The 23,771-nt window shown below is 37.4% G+C and overlaps 1 protein-coding gene across 1 annotated transcript in view; it reads left to right on the forward strand.

Moving 5' to 3' along the window:
• The first annotated feature begins 7,261 nt into the window (after positions 1 to 7,261).
• Positions 7,262 to 23,771, forward strand: part of pex5la (peroxisomal biogenesis factor 5-like a) — a 57,150-nt gene continuing 40,640 nt past the window's right edge. Inside the window, exons 1-2 of the mRNA XM_053322025.1 lie at positions 7,262 to 7,282; positions 16,145 to 16,249. Of these exons, the coding sequence (XP_053178000.1) occupies positions 7,262 to 7,282; positions 16,145 to 16,249 (126 nt within the window). The remainder of the gene's footprint in view (positions 7,283 to 16,144; positions 16,250 to 23,771) is intronic.

The following is a 23,771-nucleotide window of genomic DNA, read 5'->3' on the forward strand; positions in this document are numbered from 1 at the left end:
GTTCTGTATCTCTAATGATTAACAGGAAGTACAAGGTTGATTTGCTTGTTTGTTGACTATATGGTCAAGGCCACTCACATGAAAGCTTGTTCCCTGTCCTTGAGGCTATCATGACCATAAATAACCATAATTTCGGTGGGTTCTCTGGAAAACAGGATATTCAGCGCTTAGAGATAGACTTTAAAGCTTTACAATTTAATCTCAGTCCTCTGTCAGCAGCCATGAGGAGACAGAATCAATCTGCTCCTGCTAACACAAGTTGAAGTCAAAACAAAGCTTATTATTTGGTGCTGCGGTACCTCATAGTGGAGCTGTCTCCAGAGGGTACATTATAGCTTTAGGGGGAGAGAGAAAGAAGTGCATGTTGAGAGAATGCTAAACACACCATACTGTAGTTCAACTTACAGTCCTCTCAGAGGGTGCAAGAGCATGTTAACACAGGCTTGTAAATGTGAATAGCATAACACGTATGCAAGTGTTACAATTAGTAAGATGAGAGCAAACAGAAATGCAACTCAAGCACAACGCCGAAGCTATATGGACTCTAGAAATGTGTCTAAAGATGTTGCTATTATTAAATATTAAAAGGAAGGATGATAATTTGTACTAGAAATTGATTGCTTGCTCATGAAGAGAGTCAAAATGCACATTTAATTGGTTGTAAATCCCATTATCTTCTCTATACATGCCCTGCATATACTGCACCTCCAACCAGACTGTTAAATCAGTGTATGTGCTCTATATTAGTGGCCCAAATAACACAATATTAAAAAATGGAATGTTAATATGCAGCTATAATGAGAAATGGGAATGCATTTTCTACTACACAGCAGAGTGCTCAACCAAGCATGCTACAAACCTCAGCTAAATCCGCAAAATCCATGTGTATTTCTTGCTAAATCAAATTCTCGTTAATGAAATGTTCATCTGCCAAAAAACATCTCATGTGAGTAATCCTGCTGAGAGGAACCCAAAGCTGTCTGTAATGAAAACCACAGGCCGCTTTTAACACCACTGTCAACACAAGTTTCTCTCACCAGTTCACAAGTGCTTTTATTTTAGCCTAGGGATACAGTGTCCAGTGTGCTTCTATATTAATGAGTAAAACATACATCCTCTGGTGTAGGATACCAGTTTCCCCCAAACTCAGGTCTTTGTGCAGCCTGAGTTGAAATTGACATGCTTTTTACATGCTCTTTGATCCAGTGTTAATGTTTTATGAAGGGCAGCCTGTGTTTCATGTTCATGTTTCAGCACGAGCCTGCAGTGTATACAGGGATTACGTTCACATCGCTCCCCTCCAGGTTGTATATGAGTATCATGTTGAGGTCCAGCAGGCAGCTAGTTTTTCAATGATGTGCACCGCTGTTTCACTCATGTCACTGAGAGGGAGTTTTGTTTTGCCTTGGATAAGAGATCCTTTTGCAACATCCTCCTGACCCTCTGACCTAACATCTTGGACAAAGACCAAAGTTGATTGGCTGTGATACACTCAAATGTTCAAAGGCTGGCCGTGGAAATATTGTATTGACAATCTAATTCTCATCTATGTTGGCCTAAAAGTATAAATTATTCTGCTGATGAAGACTGCATGAAATCTCCAGAACAATAAGTGGGCCTTGAGTGGAGATAGTGTAATATATTTTATATATAGATATTTTTTCTTCAAAATGAACTCAATATTTGGCAATTAATTTCCTCTCAATCAGTTAATTGACTGATCATTGCTAATCAAATGTATCCATAAAATAAAGGTCCATGTATCAATGCACCACATATCTCGAAATTATGAGTGCTGATATGTCCATATGTCACGTGTGAATTTGGATGCATCTCGTGTGTTGTATTATGTTTAATCCTACTAACTGAAACTGGAGTTCAAAGTCACAGAAACCTAGGAGAGCATTCAGAGGAGCATCAAACCATGTGTGTGTGTGTGTGTGTGTGTGTGTGTGTCACTTGCAACTCTGACTGACACCCCTTTTATAAAGCCACTGGATGCCAAGACACGATCCAGTAACAGTGAATATATGAATTATATTTGCCTGTTTGGTCTCCATTCAGAGAATAGCAAAAACTGGATTCAAATGCAGAATGCTATAATTGTTGATGTGGATATTAAATGAAGGGTGATTAATAATGAAAAGTGGGAAAGTGATTGATGGAGAGACTTTTGTAGATAAACAGTGGTGGCATTTGAAGTCTTTATTTTGTACTTGGACTAATGAAAGAGGATCTTATGATCAGAGAGTGATCTTTTAAGCCTTATGTTCATTTGTCATTTTTAGTGCAGCGACTTGGCAATCAGTTGGACAGTTTTCACGGTCAGAATATGACTGGAATCATTAATCTCTATTACAGTACGTGCTGTTGAATATCTTGGCAGACTTAACATGAAGTTCTATTTGAAGTGAAAAAGAAAAGACAAAGTGATAAAAAATCTGATAGTTGACTTGTGTTATTTATGAAAGTGCTTCATTGTTAACTTGTGTAATTCATTTTTGATTAATGTAATAAAGTCAAGTCTTTATTATTATTCAGAAAAACAGAAAAATGGCATTAAACAAAGAGAGTCCATTTTCTTATTGGTTGATATATTCACATTTTTATGGGTTCTAAGAAATTTAGGACAACAGATTTGAACTAAATTAGGTCTAATATTAAACCAGACAACAAAAACAGTTTTATAATTTCCTTTCATGATGATCTTATTGTTCTGACACCAATAAATTGATATATGTCTAAAACATGAACTACTGTAACAATCATCAGGTGTATTATTAAGATTCCTGTAAACTATCCCAAAACAACCATTTTACTGTACAACCATGTATTTGTTATATGTATATTGTGCCTTTTTTAAAAATAAATCCACTGATGCCTATTTCATTAATTAAAGTATGAAGAAAACAATTGTTTCTCTTTTGTAAGAAATTCAATTCAATTTCAAAATGTAATTCAACAGACTCATTCAAGTAGGTTGAAAATGTACTAATCATTAAGAGTATGAGAGAATGTGAGTAGGGTTGGGTACCTTTCACATTTGTACCGATACCAGTACAGGTACCAGTACCCACTGTTGGTATGGGTAGTCAATGGTACTTCATTTATATTTTACTTTAAATCTGTAATGCCTCAACCCAAAAAGTCCCTAAATTCTTACTTTAATTTTTTTTGTATCTTTATTTTGCACATTTTAAAATCAATATAAAAGTATCAAAATCTAAACATATAAAAATAGACTATAATTATCAAACACAAGTATACACAGTACAATGTGTAGTGAAATGTTAGTGGTAACTGTCCAGCAAAGATACATTTAACACACACACACAAAATTAAACAAAAGAATGAAGATATAAATATAAATATAAAGGGTGCAATTATTAGAAAGAAAATGTGAGAAAAATATATACAGTGTAAATATGATATATATATATAGATATATAGATATATGGTAATCAATCATTTTTTAAAAACATATTTATTCATGTATTTCTGTTGTTAGCACTGTTTTCCCACAATGCATCTGTGTAGCTGTAGCGCTATTTTAGAGTTACACATGGTGACACTATGACTGAGTTTAGTAGGTGTAATGATGTTCATGATATTTCGCGGCAAACACCGTTGTTGGCTACTGGTGGTATTGCACCCATGAGCATGAAATAAAAACCTTACCCGTGTGTTCGCTCAAGAACAATGAGTCTGAATGTACTGAAATTTGGCAAACCAACCCTAGTATCCACCTCCAAATTGTGTCTTCCAAAGATACACACTGATAACTAAAGTGTGTTGCCGTCTTCATGCACTACAGCCTTACACATAGTTACATATAATCTACTGTAACATATTAGTTCCCTCACATAACATCTTCGTCACATGGTCATGTGATGCTAAAACAACGACTTTAAGTGCATTTGGAGACTAACACTATAACTTTTAACATTTCTGGAGGGCAACATGAAAGTATACATTGCAAGAAATCTAATTGTTCTTTATTCATTTGGCCAGTTTACCTAAAAAGTATGTCTTTGGACTTTCAGATTAGTGAACTAGAAACCTACCTATGATAGACCACAGCTCTATCTGAGGTGCACCTGCTTCCCTCCATATGCATGCTAGGCTCCAGTGTCCCTAATTATCACTTCAGATAAGTGGATATGGGAGATAGATGGATGGACATGTATTTATTAGTAATTGTTATTGTCTATCTTTTAATGAGGGAGGTCAGTTGTCGACCATAGCCTTTTTCCAAGTTTGTGAGTATGAAAACAGTCCAGCAGCTTCCGTTTGTGTGCGAGTGCTGCTACACGTACTGCCAATCACAGCACTGGCACCTCAGCTAGCGACCAGAAGCTCAGCAAAGTGATTCTTAATAGTGTGAACTCAGAGGTAGCTTCGTGGGTGTTTGAGCCATAATAGTCTGGCACACACTAGGTAGCCTGATGCCTTTGCACTGATTTCTATTTAAGCCCTATTTGCTCAGCTGTCCCAGGGAGCGGCAGCCTGTACACCCTAAGGGAGAGTTTTTCGCCATCTATCCCCATTAGGGGCATTAATGTCCGCCGCCTTTCCCAGAGTGTCACTTCATTTTCATGAAAGCTCTGCCATGGCACATCCCACCCATAATGAAATACATTTGGTTGTGCTGAGCTGAAATTAGGTTTACAGGAAATCAGTAGAATGATCATTTCCCTGTATGTAAATCTAATAGTGGATGGTCCGGGCTTGTGTGTTTGAAGAAACTGGAGTTCAATAGAGCTTAGTTAATAAACTGAGGGGGTGTGTATGAAGATAAACATTGTTGTATCAGCCACAAGTTATAAAAGTTGTTTATTTGAGATAACATTTTAGCATATATTCAGCACAGTGTACATCTTTCTAGCATTCACACCCTTTTCACTAGGACAGGTTCACAAATTTTTAAGTCTGCCTTAAAACAACAATAAGGTGTCCAAATGAACAATAACACAAGTTTCACTCTATTTAATCATGCATTACTGTAATACTGCATATTAAAAGATCACCTTCAAATGTGTTTTCAATGTAGGTGATGCAGACCAAAAGTCCACAGTGTGTCCACACACTCATCTGTTAAAAAAAAGATGCATTTTAAATGTTATCTGAAGCTTATATGAAACTTCAGCAGCCTGACTTTGTCATATAAAGTGGATATGTGCCACATTGCCACAGCTGTGGTGGAAGTATGGTAACAATAAGAGACTTTGGCACTAAAAATAATGTTGAAAAATATTGGCTTGGTTCTACTGACTTGGACAGCTGAAGCTTCAAATTTGCTTCAGATCAAATTTGAAATACACTTTGCACAGAAGGAGGACTGTGGAGTTTAGCCCCCATCACTTACATTGTAAATGTATTATGAAATGATCTTCTAATGAATAGTATAACAGAAAGAATGATTATAGCAAGAAAACCCCATTTCAATGTTTATTTGGGGCACCTGACTGTTGTTTTAGGACAGACTTTAGAAAATTGTGACGCTGTCCCTTAAACTGCTGCATGTAAAGTAAACAAAATACACATAAAGCATCTAGAACCAAACATGCATCCTTTCAATCCAATGAATCAATACTGAATGTACAGTACTTATATCAGATCATTAGAAGTAGCTTATCTGAACCTTTCCACTGATATATGTTGCTTCTATATCAATGAGAGTGCTGTTAAGGTGCTGAAATTAGTCAAACTCTTCCACTTTTATAGTTTTGTGGAAAACTTCCGCCACAATTATCAACCTAAAAAAGTTATTCAGGATAAAAAACTAATTCTAGCTATGTCTGAGTTAATGGTATAAACAAGGGGATAAACATATATATTTTAATCAAATACTATCCAGGGGCCATGAGGACAATCAGAACATGCTCATTACCTCCTCATGATTGTCTCACCCATATAGGTTGTCTCATGGAATTACAAAGATAATCTCACCTATGGGTCACCTGACTAGCTAAAGGAACCTCTAAGAAACGTTAGGCTTGGGTCTGATTTATGGCAAATGTCTGACATGCCCTCCAGCAGTTAAATGCTGCAGGTGCAGAAATATAGCCACAGGGTGGCTTTCAGCAAATCGCCTGAAACCTCTTTTGTTGACTGGGGGATTTAAAGCATCACCAAAGCTTAAATCCATATAGACTTGTCTGTTACAGTGACATGAGAGACATTCCTCACAGGCAAACACATCTAAACAGTTAAGTACTACTGTCTGACCAATCTGTGCAAATTGAATAAGATTCACTTCAAATTAACAAAACAAGTGGTGATTTGGGAACTTCTGGGTGACTTCTTATGTTATTTGGTTTTATTCCAGCATGTATTTATTTGAACCAAATTATTATCCTTATTTTGCAATCTCACTAAGTCTGATTCTTTTAACTCATCAAATACAGTGTCAGGATTAATTATTTGATGATTCTCTGGTTATTTTGGCTATCTTATGTTCACCTTAATATTTACAATACATATAATTTACAAAACTAAGCAAATGAGGCAAATGATTTAACATTTTACACAACTAACCTGTGTAAATGAACCTGCTTCAGTTGCTTGATTGTTTCTAGAAAAAAATGCAGATGAAAATGATTCCCTAACTCTGAGTGCTTCTCGCACTGTAAACATTTTTCTTACAGTGTTGCAATATATGCACACAACTTTTCTGCAGCCTCAAAAATCTCTGATTAATTCAGTGGCCTGAATTGTACTTTAGTTATGGAGGAAATAAGGTAACCAAGGAATCACAGAGACTGATTAGAGATGCCATGCTGTGTTTCAGGCTTATAATTATGTTCACATTAGAATAATTGCAATTAAATAAGATCATTTTGCCATGAGCACAAAGGGAAATTGCTTCACAAACCAAAGGCGTGCACAATCATGAATGTGCCTTTAAACCATTTGAGGCTTGGAGAGTTAGATTACGTCTTGGGCTCAGACAAGTTTATTAAGTTGGCGATGACTTGATGTCACATTTTTCAAGTCTTTATAAACCACTCTGGGAACATGAGTGGGTAGTAAATATATCCTCAGGAGACAAGACTTGCTGTAGAGGGCAGTTATTTGTACTGCAACGTAAATTTCTCTCAGCAGCAGGCTGTAACTATGGACATGATTGGTGTTAGCCATCATCAAGAAAAAAAATCTCTTGTCTTTGTCCTGACCCTGCTGCAAAACATTATCACAGTACAGGCCAGCAGTTTGGACAGTGATGTATGAGCAGCTCCATGCACAGTAAATTCTTCAAATTATGCTTCAAGACCACATCAGGGTGCAGTTTTCAGTGACATATTATGTGTGCTGCCGTTCATTATAAGAAGCAATCCCTGTAAAGCTGGTGAAAGCCAATAAACAGTGGCAGGAAATGTCACACTGATAGAAAAAACTCACAAGCAACTTCAGTTGAAATGGCAGCAATAAACCCATAGTACTATTTATAGGTATTAACCCTAAATTATCCCCAGTATTAGCACTATTGGAAGTCAGTCATTGGCTTTAATGTCTAGAGTGTTCAGGATCCTATAACACACTGAACCTCAAACCAGGGTGTGTGTGTGTGTGTGTGTGTGTGTGTGTGTGTGTGTGTGTGTGTGTGTGTGTGTGTGTGTGTGTGTGTGTAGAGGATGACACTATGACCTTTAGTTTGTGCCAGCACAGCCAGTAGGAACACTAATGTGATGTCTGGTGATTTTTGTGGCTCCATCACAACCCTTCTCGCCACCAGCTGGCTGGAGTGGAGACCTAGGTGGTGGTTTTGGTTTATTTTAACACAAAATAGCTCTAAACTAATTAAATTTGTGCATATTGATATTGAATTCATCTTTCTATGGCTTCAACTAATAATTATTTTCATTATTGATTAATTTGTTGATTATATTCTCAATGTACTGATTAGTTGTTTGCTCTATGAAATGTCAGAAACTGGTGAAAAATGTCTGTCACTGTTTCCCAGAGCCCACGTGATATCCTCACATGTCTAGTTTTGTCCACAACAGTCTGTAACCTAGAGATATTAAGTTTACTATCACAGAAGGGTTTCGAAAACCAGAAAATATTCACATTTAAGAATCTGGAGAAAATGAATTTTCACATCAAGTTAGCAATTCATTTTTAGTAAATGAACTCATTGAATCAAGTAATTGTTGGAGCCCTACATTGTTCTGTCTTTAAGGTTCAAAAGGGTTGAGCTGTGCCTTAAAAACTCTTTTGTTGGTCTTATCTGGTGCATCAGTCAGGGGGAAAGTTTCACTACAGCAAAGACTTGCACACAGAGAATAAAAACAAATAATCCAGACTGGGGTCTGGATTTTGAACTTTTCTATTATTTACATTGCAGAGCTGTACAGACATCCTGCAGCCATGATCAGGAATGTGTAGATTGAAGCCAAACTCATGAATAAGCTACATACTGTAGATGACAGACACTGTACATCCTCCATGTAATGAATGTGACTTCTAACTATATAAATTAGGGTCTTAGGCACATGATAGTAAGCATCTAAAAAGTATTAGAAATTAGTTTCAATCCATATTGTCATTAAAGCTTTTGTAAACTTTCCTGGTATTGGGTTTGAATTGGGTGGGTTTATGCTTGGATATTTATTATGAAAATGATGTAATACATATCACAAACAAATCATTTCGTGTTCATCTTCCCTCCTAGCTGACTGCATGGCTAATGGAACTCATATGAAACTGTCAAACTAGGAAGTGCTGTTCAAATACGAATCAGGATTCTGTCACAGCATTGCTTATTTCTGGCTTCAAATGTTTTCAGTAACATATTTTAGATTACTGTTTAGATGTAGTATAAAAATGTTTATGACCTGGCTGCCATGTTGAAAGCAGACAAGTCAAAACCAAGCCTTGCCAACTTGGAGTACCCGCTACTACCCCGGAAGATCTAAAATGGTCTTTTGAACTCAGTTTTCTTAAAATTATGAACATTTATTTTTGCTTACATTTTCGTGGATGCACTAAACTTTAATATCATACATTTTTACTATTCCAAACTAAATTTCTAGAGGCTTTAATAACTCCCACAGCCAAGAGTGTAACCTCAGAGTAGCACTGACAGCTGATTGCTGACTTAGAGGCTTGTTTTAATCTCTGCTTAGAAGCCTGAACTTTAGCCCCTGTTGAGGATCTCCTTTATCATGATTTATTTACTGAAACTCTCTGAATCCCAGTCAGGAAGCTGCAGTGCTCCACTCATTACTTGTCACTGTACATCAGCTCACTGCAGCCAGCAGTGCACCGGATATTTTCCTCTCAAGTGTTCACAGAGTGTGTGTGCTCTTCACTGGCTGTGATCAATTTTCCATCTGCAAAGAGGGATCCCAGAAATTGTTTGTAGCCTTCCTGAATCCAAGAGCGAATCATTTGAGAGGTGTGAGGCTAGAGGTCTGCCAAGACCCCCGGGGAAGCATTAAAAGGCACACTGCATTATCACAGCCAGCTGATACTGTAGCATGTAGCAAACGCTTTGTTTTTTCTGTCTGCACCTGTGTTTTGTATGGTGGATATTTCCTACCCTGTGCCTCTGTAACCGATCTTGTAGGGAAGTCTCATCTTCTGTTATATAATGCAGGATTTAAATGTCACTAGTTTAACACCACAAAACGGCTCAACAGAGAAGTGCCCTGATTTTGAGCAGTAGGTATTCCCTCATGAAATCCATCTTTTAACTGAACTCTAAAGAATGAGCCAGAGTACAGCCCTTTTATCAAAAGAGTGCTTTATATTCACACAAAAAAGACAAAACAGGATGGTCAGGATCATTTTTTACCATTGAGGCTTCCTGACAGCTGCTAGAAGACGAAAAATATAATGATTTTTTTTTAAAATCACATCTCTTCTGCAACCATTTACAATATTTAATCTTTTAAGAGGTTTAGTAACAAACTTCATTTCCCCATGTGGAAGCAATGACACATTAAATTCAGTATAGATTATTTAATTACTATCCTATCGCAGGTCTACATTAAAAATGTAATTTTACTCATCATTAGTCAGAGCCACCATACCTCTAATTTTTGGGATCCATTACCCTGTAATGTACAGGAGTTTACTTGTGAGACTTTCTTAATACTGTAGGCTATTGCCAGAAGTTTTCTCAGCCTGTCATTCAATTTAAAGATACAGATACTGAAATTAAAAATATGCCAAGGACAGAGGCGATTAATAGTCTTAGCCTGATGTGATATAGGCTTTTGGGGATTTTCTGTCATTTATGTACTGTTTTAATGTTGAATATCTATATTAAACACGGTCAGAGATCCAAAACTTGAGATGAACATATGTAAGAATGTTCTCTGAAAATCAAAATCCAGGACTTCAACCTGCTCTGAATGCTCTGTTTTACGTCTACTTCACAGTTAAACTGACTCTGGATTGTTCGCACATGCTTGCATACAGCCGTACTCAGTTGTTGCTAAGGTTGTTACACAGGTTGTTCACTTACATTTTTCAGATCAGATTCGGGCTTGACCAATCAGAACAGAGTGGGCTCATGAGGAGGGGAAATATTCCAATACAGACTTTAATCTATTAATCTAAAGCACTGGATGTCCTGCATCCCATGTAATGACTGCTTGATGGGGGGTCGCTGATCGTCAGGTTTTGTCCCACATGATAAACAGGTTGACAGCAGGATCTTTAATGGTGAGTTGATACCAGAAATGTGTCAAAACCAGGTCAAGAGCAGAGTTGAGACCTAGGTCAGATCCTGTTAGACTCTGTGGTAAATCTTTGCAGGGACTTGCAAAACCCACTAGCTTCTGTAGAGTTTACAAAAGCTGGAAAAATGTTGTTGGTCATGTATTGGGAGTCATCAATGACAGGCCTGGACTGAGCTAAATTAATCAGTACATGTGTTAAAAGCAGGAAAATATAGTACTGCTGAAGAGCTGCCAGTTCTATGAAAATTTCCTCTCAACATATTTTTCAAACATCCTTTCAACATGTTTTAAAATACCCTACACAACCCAGGATTTCCCAGCATTACCTTGGTAGCTGAAGGATTTATCATTGTTATTTCTTACTGTATTTCTTAAAAGACACGGAAAGCAGAATGCAGCAGATGAGTCAGATAAAACCTGTGCTGGATCCTTCAGGCAACCACAAGTTATTGCTTCAAGCATGATACAGTAATACCAACTTTTCACTCTCACTCTTTTGTTATGACAGATATTTAAAGACCATTTTCAAGTAATGATGTTTTTTCGGAAATCAGGGTTTTCCTTACATTCATTTATTCGTAGCGGCCCACCACAATAAACTTTGCCCGCCACAAATTGATTTTCTATTTTTGGAGCTGTACACACCACTCTTGCACTCTCTGTCTCTCTCTGTGATGCGCACACACACCTGCACCTTGGTTTGTTCTCCCCCTGCCGCACACAAACAGCCTCCTCTGAGCTTCCTCCTTTTAAAAACGTAAAAACTTAAAGATTGATTGTGCATCTCCATCACTTACAGTATAGTGCCAACCATACACTTTAAAAACAGTCTTCACGTTGTATTCATGTGCACCACTTCTACATAGGCAGATTTGTTAAAAAAAATTCTATAAGTCTCCTGTCCCACTAGCTATATCAACTAAAATAGAAACCGATTCAGAGTAAACACTGGAAATAGATTACAACTTTACAGCACTTTCAGACCTAGAAAACAGACCGTTTCCACGACTACTGAATCTTCTTGATTTGATTTGCTCTGAAATGAATAAAGCTTCCACATTTCTTCCCATGAGGGTGAGAATTTCCAGTAAATGTATTACAGTATATCTGTCCAAGTTAACGTGATATCAAATTGATGCAAATTGGTTGTAATGCCACTCTTTTTTCTTTTTTTTGGACGGCATTAACACAGGTTTTCTTATGATTACTTGTAGTTTAGTTCTCTAGCATTAAGTTAGATGTCAACTAACAATGGATACAGAAAAGAGTAATATTGAGCAACTTCAGCTTCAAAGAACAGTCAGATCGGTCTGTCGACAAGACAAAACTTATCTGTAGTTACTGTCGATGTGAATTGAGTTACAATTGGAGCACATCCAGTCTTTAATTCCATTTGCAAGCGAAGCACAGCTAATGCTAATGCAGGCAGTTATGAACCATCCCGCTTCCAGCAAACCATGTTTGATAGTGTGTGAGGGGAACCCACGGACAAGCCTACAAGCAGCAAACTTTCAACAACAATAGTTAAATTGATGACTAAAGCTTGCAGGCCAATAAACATTGTGGAGGACGAGGGTCTGAGTGAAATAAATTGGATCTCATCCAATGACTGTACTTAGGAAATGCCATCGAGAGCCACCAGCATATTGGAGATACAAAACTTATTTGATGACCGAAGAGGCAAAGTCATTTTCTTTCTTAAAGTCCCTTTCCACTGTTTCCTGCCCACTTTATGTATTTGCTTAATTCTGTATTATCCTGTTTTCCTCCCAAAGCACAAGGGAGTATTTTGTGATTTGCTTTAGACGTGACATGAGGGATCCAGGAAGTGATCTTTAGTCCTGAAGTAATGGAACGTTTTGTTGGTCATATGCCATCTGTTGCCTGTTGGACATGAGTTTGCCATAAGTTATGATTTAAGCATATTTTTAAAAAGCTAAATGGTGTACCCATGGGAATCTTTGATAATACATATTTGTATAAATTAGCATATTTTGGCAACTCCCCAGTTTAGTATTAAGACTTGAAAAAAGGAAAAATGTCCCTTTATGATAATTTGCGGTAATCTGGACAGTCATGTTATGAATAGTGATTAAATATTTAAATCAATCAACAGCCCTAGTTTAGAGTGATAAACACACAGTGGAGGCTGAGAGATTGTAAATGGATTTTCTGAGCCTTGAGATAAACAGCAACATTTTTGTCCTCTAACACCAACCAGCACCTATTGATTTGATTAAACTGTTTGCATAATGCTGCAGTCAATCTCATCTGCTGTGGATAATTTGTTGTTTTGATTTTATCTTCCAGAGCAACCCCTCAGTGACCAACTCTGCAGTCAGCTGCTGCTGTAATAGGGAAGTTAACAGTTTAATCAAAATGTTCTTTTATTCAGCTCAGGCACTGAAATATGATTTGTTTTTTATAACAGAAGTGAAGAAAGTCCAAAAACAAATTAATTCATATTTATATTTATGTATTGTAAATAGCTGATTATATTGTTGAGTATTTTCCCCACATAAAAGCCTCCATTCTCATTATTTTTAGCATGTAAGTCCATGCACATAATTTTTTTATTGTCCAGGCTGTAAACAGTTGCATTTGTCTCAAAACAGGGTTGTGAAAAAAAACAAAACAAAGATAGTTACCCAATAGCTGTCCAGTGTGCAGTGTGCTGCCAGACATGTCTATAATAACTCCTGGAAAAATATGTTGACACAAAACAATACAGCAGGACAGCCAAGACTGTAAGCCAATACAAACTGACTGCATGCCCGGTGGAAGAGATCCTCGACACTGTTGGCTCTCACAATACCTGCACATACGGCTCATTCAGTTCTCATCTGCCATTCTGGAAAAAAACAACTCAAAACAAATGTTCAGAATTTTCGAGATTTTCCGAGACATCTTTGGTCTTGTGAGTGCCACTGTGCTACTAGCAGTGTCTTAGCTAGGGATGTTATTCATTTATACTGAGTTAGACTAAGCTGGCGAGTGGGCGCAGGTGGCTTTTGGGACTCTATTAGGACCATTAGGCTTTCATAGGAACTCTCCCTGAAGGCCAGACGCATGCATTTTGTGACATGATCAGTTAAGGAAATCTGTGGAGGAAATGCCTAATTCATTTTTCTGGTAAATGTGAAAACCTTTAATGAGATCCAGCTGAAAAGCTTCCAAGCTCACTTCATGTTCTGTCTGCACAGGCAGCTTCAATGAGTCTACAAAATGTAGGAACAGAGTATGGAGAACAGCAGTTTTGTCTCTCTTCCTGGACAGCAAATTTAATTGCATGAGGATAAGCTCTGTTCTGAGATGAAATGTGCCATCTCCTGTGACATGGGTAATTTCACGACATCTGTGTGTCTTAAAATGATTAATAGTGCACAATGCTGTCCATCTTACTGCTGTGGGCAAATATGTGAAGTGAATGAATGTCTGAGGGAAAGCCTATGATTTCTGCAGTCTATCATCTGCCACAAAGTCAAGGTGGAGATGATGACAATAAGCACACAAAATCAATTTGACCTCTTACATAATCATTTTGGATTGTTATGCAATGTGGCCTTGGCAATTATCAGACAAGCTCCATACAGCTTTTCTTCCTATAAGGGGCTGTGGGTGGTGGATAATGGGACAGTGTGTGTGTGTGTGTGTGTGTGTGTGTGTGTGTGTGTGTGTGTGTGTGTGTGTGTGTGAGTATGGTTGGAGGGCAAGTTTTGGTATCATGAAGGTCACAATAACTAGAAGAAATAAAAGCGTATACTGTGATCATATCACTACAGCTGACTAAAACCTTGTAACTGTTTAGGCAAATGACAATGTACCGACTATTGCATTAGCTTCACTAAAGCTTATTTTATTTTATTTATTACTCGGGAACAGCAGTTTGTAAACGGGTGATGATTTGGATAAAACAAAACTTCCTTTATGGCTGTAACAAAGAGACACACATCAACTGTAATGTTGATGTCTAATATTGATCAAATTTATTTTACAAGGAAGTAATATCAAAGCATAGTACATAAATGCATGTTGGATCAGCTGTTACTATTTGTTACATACAATGCATTAGTACTCAAAATGTGACAACCAAATATTTAAACCAGAATTTTTTTCTTCAGTGTGTAACAATATGATTCAAGAAAATTGACAGAACTTTATGTTAAAGCTCTTCTTGGCAAGATTTGTCACAAATATACTTGGCCAACAGCCCAAGGTGTAGCTGTGTACCAAAAGTGTTTCTTCATCATTAACTTATCAAAAAATAAATTAGAGTGTCAGGTACAGGTTGTTCATTGGCAGATGATGTTTTATGTCTACAGGAAGTGATGATTACAAATACAAATTACATTGTGAGCATCACTCAGAGAAATATGGACTACACACAAATTCGTAGGGATGTAACAGTTCAGAAAGCGAGACCAAAACCTCAAGATGCGGTCCTGTCTTTCGTGTTACACCACCCCCATTTCAGGCTCCGGTCCGTGTGCAGGCACTGCCTGTTGAGCTCTCACTACGTTACTGATGTAACAAAACGAAATGACTCATCTCACTTATCAAAATTTGATCAATTCGGTGTGATAAGATCAGGAAATTGTAGAAGAGCCACATGATTGAATTATTTTATCCCCATTGAGAAGAGGGCTAAGCGGAAGTTAGTCGGCTCAGCCAGCAAAAGTCTCTGCTGCGGATTACTGTAATTACCAGTTATACAGTAAGAAGGAGGCCTCGTACTAAAATATGAGCAAATATACGTATCAAACAGAGGGATATAATAAAAGGCTTTTTTCCAATATATACCTGCTTCCAATAAAGGGCTGGTACCCTCTGTATCCTCTGAGGTAAATAAAGGCCCCAGCCACTGTTAGAGGAAATATACTCATTTTGATACTTTGCTAATATGTAGGCTGGTATTGAGATAGTGTTTTTATTTATGTATGTATTTATTTTGTTTATTTAGTTAATATGTAGAATGGTCCACAGCTAAATGTATTAATCTATTTTCTTATTGTTGTTGTTGGTTGATTCCTATCGCTCAGGTATAAAGAGTGGTATAAAGTAGCAGGTTAGAAGATTTACATTCACCACAAACAGACCTGCGTTTCTCAGCTGCCCAGTAGACATGCACCTTCACCTGTTATATACATAATTCTTATTCAATTATAGTGTACGATGATCTCTGTGTGATATTCTGTCATCATAGTGTGCATAAGTACTGTTGTGGATGACCATGCTCATCATCGTCTACAGTCAACCCTCTACATTGTGCAGTGACCCTCTTTTCATTGCCATAGTCTTGTGGATGTCGATGTTTTGTTATCGTAGACAGCCACACATAGTATTTCCATCATCATAAAGGTTAAGTCTTTTCTGTAAAATGCCCTGGACAGGGGCAAAAACACTGAGTTGTCCAACTGTCCTGACACAAGTCATTGTTGATTTCACTGTTGTAGGGGAAAGACTCTAGGGCTGCAGATAAGACTGTTGCCATGGTCCTGAAGGAGATACCAAGTAAGGCGTCATCAGAAGGGAAGCCCCTCCTCACAGTGACTACCAAGGTGGGCAGAACCATTTCAGAAACCCCCCCTCTCGCCCTCCCTCCCCTGCCTCCAAGTGGAACATCCTCCTGTGTTGGTTATACTGAAATAATAGCAAAGCTTTGAGTGTCCTGTAACTGACCTCCACTGTCTACTAACTCCTCACTATAAGACTATTGTATCTAACAAAGAGGCAACACTGACTTCATTTCCAGCTGCTATATGGGGTATAAAACCCTTCAACTGCATTTACATAAACAGTGAAATATGATCTATAGAAGCATTACACAAGTCAGGCAGCATCTTGCCTCTTGCTTAGTAAATTATGAGACTGAAACTGCTGCAATTATCCATGTTACCTTTTATCTTTTCAAATTAGCCTTCGAGAGATATATAGTGCTCTTCCAGTTAACATTTATTGTGCATTTGGCATGTACCAGGGGTGGGATTGGGGGGGCGGGGGGGGATTAACCCGAAGGTCAATACAAATTTACTCTCCAATCCCTAATCAAGTCAGGAAACTTTCCTCATGAACTTTTTACACCTCATAAGCAGCTAATCTCACCTGAGTCTGAATGCATTTCCAGAATGCTATGCCACACAGCATGGCATCGGGCTATTGACTGAGCTCTCTGTGTACAAAATACTGCAGCAAATTACTGTACCCGCTGCTGAGCTTTTCACTTCTTTTTTGCTTTTTTAAGTATTCGCCGGATGGAAACGATCCTCCAGATGCCAATATGAGTTTTCTTGCTCTGTGCTTGATTGCTTTTGTACAGTACGTGTGTGTGTGTGTGTGTGTGTGTGTGTGTGTGTGTGTGTGTGTGTGTGTGTGTGTGTGTGTGTGTGTGTGTGTGTGCTGCAGTGTATCCTTTTGTACACCTGTCCGTTTTTTTAATAACCTGCAGCATGCTTTATACTTGTTTGATTTCCTAATGCAATGTCTCGCTTGATAAGCTGTCACACAACCGAGATAATGCTTCAGCTCAAGTAGAAGGGATTTAATTACGCTATGGTTCAGCATTTTTTCTGACTGTCGAGTTGCAGTTTCCACTACAAGATATGATTAATGTATCTTAAAATTTATAAATATATTACTTTTGTTCTAGAGTATAAATCATGTTCTCTTACAAATTTAATGACTGTTTACAAGGCTGACGGGAAAGGTCTTTATTAAAGTCGGTGAAGAACAACCTCCTTTAGTCATTTATTATTATTTATTATTATATATTTATTAGTAGTAACTTTAGGAAGTCAATAATTACCCATTTATAGCATTTTACCTGCAAAAACCAATATACCCACCCTTTAAACAAAAACACATACATGTAGTACTACTTTTACATCATTTTTTGACAGTAAAATAGTAATTGAACGAAAAACAGAGATAAACTTCTCAAAGAAAGTCATGACTTATCAGCCACATGAAAGTATGCAGTCATAGTTTCACCAAAAGCTGGTTTCATAACACATGTATGACGTTTTTTTTTTTTTTTTTTACCATAAATGAGATTCCTGACCTAAGAATGTCTTGCATAGCTAAATTTACTTACATTACAATTTTCAGTAAGTCTTTAAACTGCCAACAGCTAACCAAGAGTACAATGAACATGTCAGCCAACAGCCCATTACATTTAACTGGTTGTACAGTACAATAGATCAAAAACAATTGTTACAGTTATCATGATCTGATCTCATTTATCTTGGTGGATATATTAGGTTGTATCAACATACTGTACTAGTCATTGTACCACAGCACAGCCAGTATAAACAGTTATAAACTTTGTATTATAAAAATATTATATTCCAAAAACAAAAACAAATGACAAGGCATTTCAACTATAAGATATAGATTTCCTAAAAGTTTGAAATGCCTGCTCAGAACTGCTGTACAAAACAGCAAAGCAATAAACTGAGCGTACCACCAAAAACTAACATTTCTAAAATGATCAGTATTCAGACCTTGCAGTATACACTCACACGCACGCACACACATACACACACACACGCACACTCGTAAATTCACTGATCCTCTGATATGCAAGCACACACAGCTGTTGCAAGTCAGTATTGTTTTGTTAGGAGCAGTTTGTGAATTCTTTATGCTTGGACCAATATAAACAAGAAAAAAAGAAACAGATGAGATTGATATTTTATATATTAATATGATATATATTAATGTTGATTTTTTTTTATTTGACACCACTATATTGCAGATCCTCAACTCACCTCTCACTTTATATCAGTTACTCGATGTACTCAAGGCTGAGTTTCAATGCACACAAAATGAAAATAACTGCAGCACCAAACTGGCCACAATGTTATTTCCACGTGGCCAGACACTTATGATTGCTATGTTCTCCAGTAGCTCAGGCTGCAGTATGAGAAGCTTCATGTCACTTAGTAAGTGACAGAGGCTAAGTGACAGGCTATGGCTTCTCACGCTACGTGTCAAGTCAAGTCAAGTCTTGTGTAGCCCAATATCACATAGAATGTCTCACTGGGTTTTTTTTACAGAGTCAGGGGTCTCAGCCCAACTTCTCTGACAAGACAGGAAAAACCTCCATGAAAGCTTTGGCATGTACGGGCAAAAAACAGCAAGAAACAAGACATCATCTACAGCAACAAGGTCAAACCAACTATTTTAGCAAATCTCCCAGGTACTTACAGCCACTGAGAAGGACTCTTAGCGGTAAGATAAAATAGTTTGTGAATTCAACCCTTAATATGCAGCTCAGATGTCCCCAAATCTAAAAGATTAAATATGCTGCAAACTGTGAAACACAAACTTTTAATTTGTACAAAACCAAATGACACTTTAACTAGAGGATTAAATAGGTCTGGTGATATTTTATATTCTCTTCTTGTCCACAAATCCCAATACAAGACAAAAACAAACAATGACTCCATTCAACTAGCCACAGACCTCAATTTTTATCCAAAAACTCTTAAAAATAATGAACCACATCTCAAAAAGTGCCAAATAGGCATTAATCTGGAGCTAAAGTAGAAATAGTCTCCAGCAAATGCAGTGTTTACTCCTGTTTGAGTATCCATCTCTTTAAGGAAATTACTGCCCTGTTTTTTTAAACCAAAAAACCCCCCCCAAAAAACCCCAAAAAAACAACAAGATTTCTGACCTCGTTTTTAAATGTATTTATATTCAGTAGGAGCAAATGGCCTATGGCTGAGCGCCCAAACAGAGTAATGCTTTGTTAAAGTGTAAATATTATTCATACATTATTCACTTTATCATTCACTCATCATACACATTTGAACTGATACATGGAATTCAGTCCCAGTCCCAAACGGTACCGTTTATTGATATGTTACTCTCTGTGTAATAACAATGTAATATGAACTTTGTTATTATAGCAAAACCATGAGGTACCATACCATATGGTCTCATCCACATGTTTATGTAGGATTAGCATGATACGTTAACAGTCATCAGCAGTGTGACTTTATATCTGCGTTGTGACATCTTTCAAATCAAACAAAAAACATTAATACATCTGTCTATTTCTTGGCACAGTGCACCACAGATACATCTTCTTTTTATACAGTCTTTGACAGTAGCATGGCGATGCTAATAATGCTAGGCATGGTAATTAGTTGCGAGCCACGCTGCAGGCTGCTAATCAGTCGTGTCTTTTTGTATCTGGGGTTGGTGCTCCTGTTAGTGTCAGAACCTCTGCATGAGAGTCGTTGGTCCATAAATGTGTGTTCTTAAAACATATTTAGGGGCTTAACTCACTCGTAGTTCATCAAGGTTGACCTACTGAAATTTGGGCACCGATTGCTCCAACATGAATTGGTACACTGTAGTACCAACGTAATTTGGTACCCTTAAAGGTCTGAACTTGGTACCCAACCCTATTTACAAAATGTTAAGTGAAAGAAAACACACACACAATTCACACTCTCAATCTCAACGTTTTGTTATTTTTACTTAAATGTGTTGACAATAAGGAAAATATAGAAAATCATGCAAAGCCATCATGATGAGTCATTAAATACTCAACTAACTAAACTCCAGTATTCAGGCTTGTGGGAGGAAATGGAACAGTTCACTGCCACCCACAATAACAGCTCTGACACAACTGTAATGAGTAAACAACCACAGAAAATAAACACAATTTGCCATTAAAAAATAAAAATTCTGAGATGTTAAATTATATAACACCTGATTGCGACATATACTTGTGAACTTCACATATAGGCCTACTGTAAGATATCAGCTCTAATTCTTTCTTCAAGACAACCATCCCTCACATACCCTCCAGGTTTTATCTAACAACTGTTGAAAGTTCTCCACTTTGATATTTTTTTTACCCACGTTTCCCTCTATGTAGTGTTTTCCACCCTCTCCACCTCCTCCTCCCGCCTGTCCTCACCTCAACCTCTCTGCCTTCAAGGCTCTGACAAGTTTAACTGGTACACAGTTCCCTTGACAGCAACATCTGAGAGATCTCTTGGAGTCAAGCCCAAGAGGCACAATTAGCTGAAGTTTTCCATTACATAATTTTCTAGATTACTCCTTAAAGCACTTGTAAACAAAATGCCAAAGTGCTTTGCATAAGAGAGGAGCAAAAAGGTATAACAGGAGGGGAGCGAAAAAGGTAAAAAAAAAAAGGCACAGAGGGAAAATGGTAACCTCCTTATAGTTAGAGTAATGGGCAAACAGCTCAGATAGCTGCTCTCCTAGGTTAAAGAGTGCACCCATAATTGGCGTTTGCATGCTATCTGCTACCAAAGTGCCTGACACATCTCCCCAGATGAATGTGGTACATCTTCTGTCCCCATTTGCTGGATGATTAGAAGAAGAAAATGCAGAGATCTCATCATTTCAAAATCATTATTTAAAATTGGCCCCAATGGCAATCACAGGAAGTGCTTTGAAGAACATGTACAATGATCATTTAGTGTTGGGTGCAGTGTCCTCCATCAGGAGACCGCCGGCAGTGATGTGGAGTCACAACTTTGCCATGGTGGTGACTCAACTTTCAGGCATATCTGCTAAAAACTGACAGGAAAATGAAGAAGCTCAAAATACACACCAGACTGACAGTGTTGTCATTATGAAATGTGACTTACAGTGATTGTCACAATTACTAATTGGTCAGTTAAACAAGACACACCTCCCAACAACCTGAACACAAGCAATTGCACATGAGCAGAAAAAATCAGTACGTTTGCATGCAGCAAAAAATTTGAATTTCTGATCATATCAGACATAGTTTGGACTTTTAAAATGCTTTATAAACACCTTAATCTGATCACCATAACGGACATCTCAAAATCGGATAAGAACACCTAGATAATTTGTTCATAGTCGGCATTTTAATGCCATGTATACTCAGCAATTGTATCTAAATCGGATTTTGCATTCTGCACATGCTCGAGAATTTCCAGAAGTGAAAGATCCGTTGTTCTTTTTATATGCATTATTAGAAGGAAAATAATGCACGAAATGTACGTTACTGTAGCATCGTCCATCTCCTCGTACGCCATCTTTGTTTGAATGCCGTCAGATAGCTTGTTGTTGCTGTTAAGTAAAGGTCAACCAGAAGTGGCTCTTTGTTGAGAGGGCTACAGCACCACATAGCGTAACAGAGTCAGCCATGCCCCGGCCATTTATCAGATTCTCTGAACGGCATGTATACTCAGACAAGTGATCCGGTCTGCATGTCTTTATCTGATATTAAGTGGATATCTTCCAACGTAACAGTCGTTTAAGTATGAAATTCCCTCTTTGTGTTTCCCTGTTGAGCTGCTGTAGAAGAATAGTAACAAAAAGAGGGACTTTGGTACCAAAGAAACTGTAACATTGAGAGATATCCTCATGATTTGACTAATTTGGACAGTTGAAGCTTCATATAAGCTTCAGATAAACTTTTATACATTTTTGCACGGAAGGAAGACTAGATTTTTTCCTTGTGTCACTACAGGTCATGAGGACTTATAAGCCGATTTGACTGTAAATCGCTTAATAAAACTGGTTGGGGTTTACCAAAAAAAAAAGTTCTTGTTTCACAACTAAACTCCATTTTCTGAGAATATGCAAATGCTGCCAACTTTGAGCAGAACATGACTTACTGTAGTCATGATCCTGTCAACATCACTCATTATTCTCTAAAACCTTCAAGACTATTCAATGAATTCAACGTATTACTTGAAGATTACAGTATACTGTAAATGTCCGACATGCAGCTCTTCTCACAGGACTGACCTTCAGTCAATCAGTCACAGCATCAAAAAGTATAACTCTGCAGGGAGGGCTACAAAAACGAGGGGGAGAGAGAGAGAGAGAGAGAGAGAAGTGAAGAAATCCAAGGTCATTTATCATTTGGGGGATTTTCAAACAGACTGCAAAGGATGTACTGTAACAGCACACCTCTGTTTAATGCAGACAGTCAGTCTCAGACGTCCCCGCAGTAGACGCTTCGCAAGCATCACAAAAATTGTTATTCACCGACAGATGTTTCTCTGGTTATCATCCACTCAGCCACTGCCAGCATGTGCATTTATGAATATCATTTACATTGTAAATAGATTTTTCCTTCCAGTCCTCAGGTCCCATGTCTCAACTGAGTTTTTAAAGTGTACACTATACTGTATTTATACCGCTCAGCTGGCCTTTGTGTTGAATGGATATAGCTGGTTTAATACTGGAAAAAACAGAACAATATATTGCACACACAATCTTAAAAACATAACAAAATAGGAGTAAATCTTGCGCTTTTATAATGATCTATGATATACAATAACAATAATGTACCATGATACTGTACATTATCACGTGAACGTGACCTCTCTGTACAGTAAGTAGTGTAGTAGTTTGCATGACAATCTAATGTAATTATTACATTAACAGCATAGTGCCTGAGGCAGTGCCCAAAGCAACAAGAGCAAGACATGATTTAATGTTACAGCAACTCAACATCATCTGAGTGAGCTTTCAAAACACTAAAACAGAGATTAAAATTAATATAAAACTGTAATTGATGCTTGTAATGATACTTAAATAAAACAAGCAGATGATACATTATTGATGTATCCACAGGCACGAATAGACCTTAATAATGTCATCACTCATATGTCCTTCCAAGACTATAGTGGATACATGGAACTATTTAGTACTATTATCTATATGGCAGCAATTAACTTCTGTTTTTAAAACACAATTAATCTGTTGAATATTTTTTGATGAATTGATGAATTGTTTAGCATATAAAGTGACAGAAAATAGAGGAAAAAATACTTTTTCAAGAGCCTAATGTGACCTCTTTAATTTGCTCCTTTCATCTGACAAACAGACCGAAACCTCAAATGAAAGAGAAAAACAGCAAATTGTCACATTTGAGAAACTGGAACCAGATAATGTTTGACAGTTTTGTTTCTTAATTGGCAAATAATTAATGATCAAACTTGTTGCCCATTCATTTTCTCTCAATCAGTTTATAGATCAATCTACTAATTGTCTCAACTGTATTTGGACACAAATATCACAAGTCCCAACAACACCCATCAAGTTCAAACC

Source organism: Scomber japonicus, chromosome 7 (assembly GCF_027409825.1).
Source record: "Scomber japonicus isolate fScoJap1 chromosome 7, fScoJap1.pri, whole genome shotgun sequence".
Lineage (NCBI taxonomy): Eukaryota > Metazoa > Chordata > Actinopteri > Scombriformes > Scombridae > Scomber > Scomber japonicus.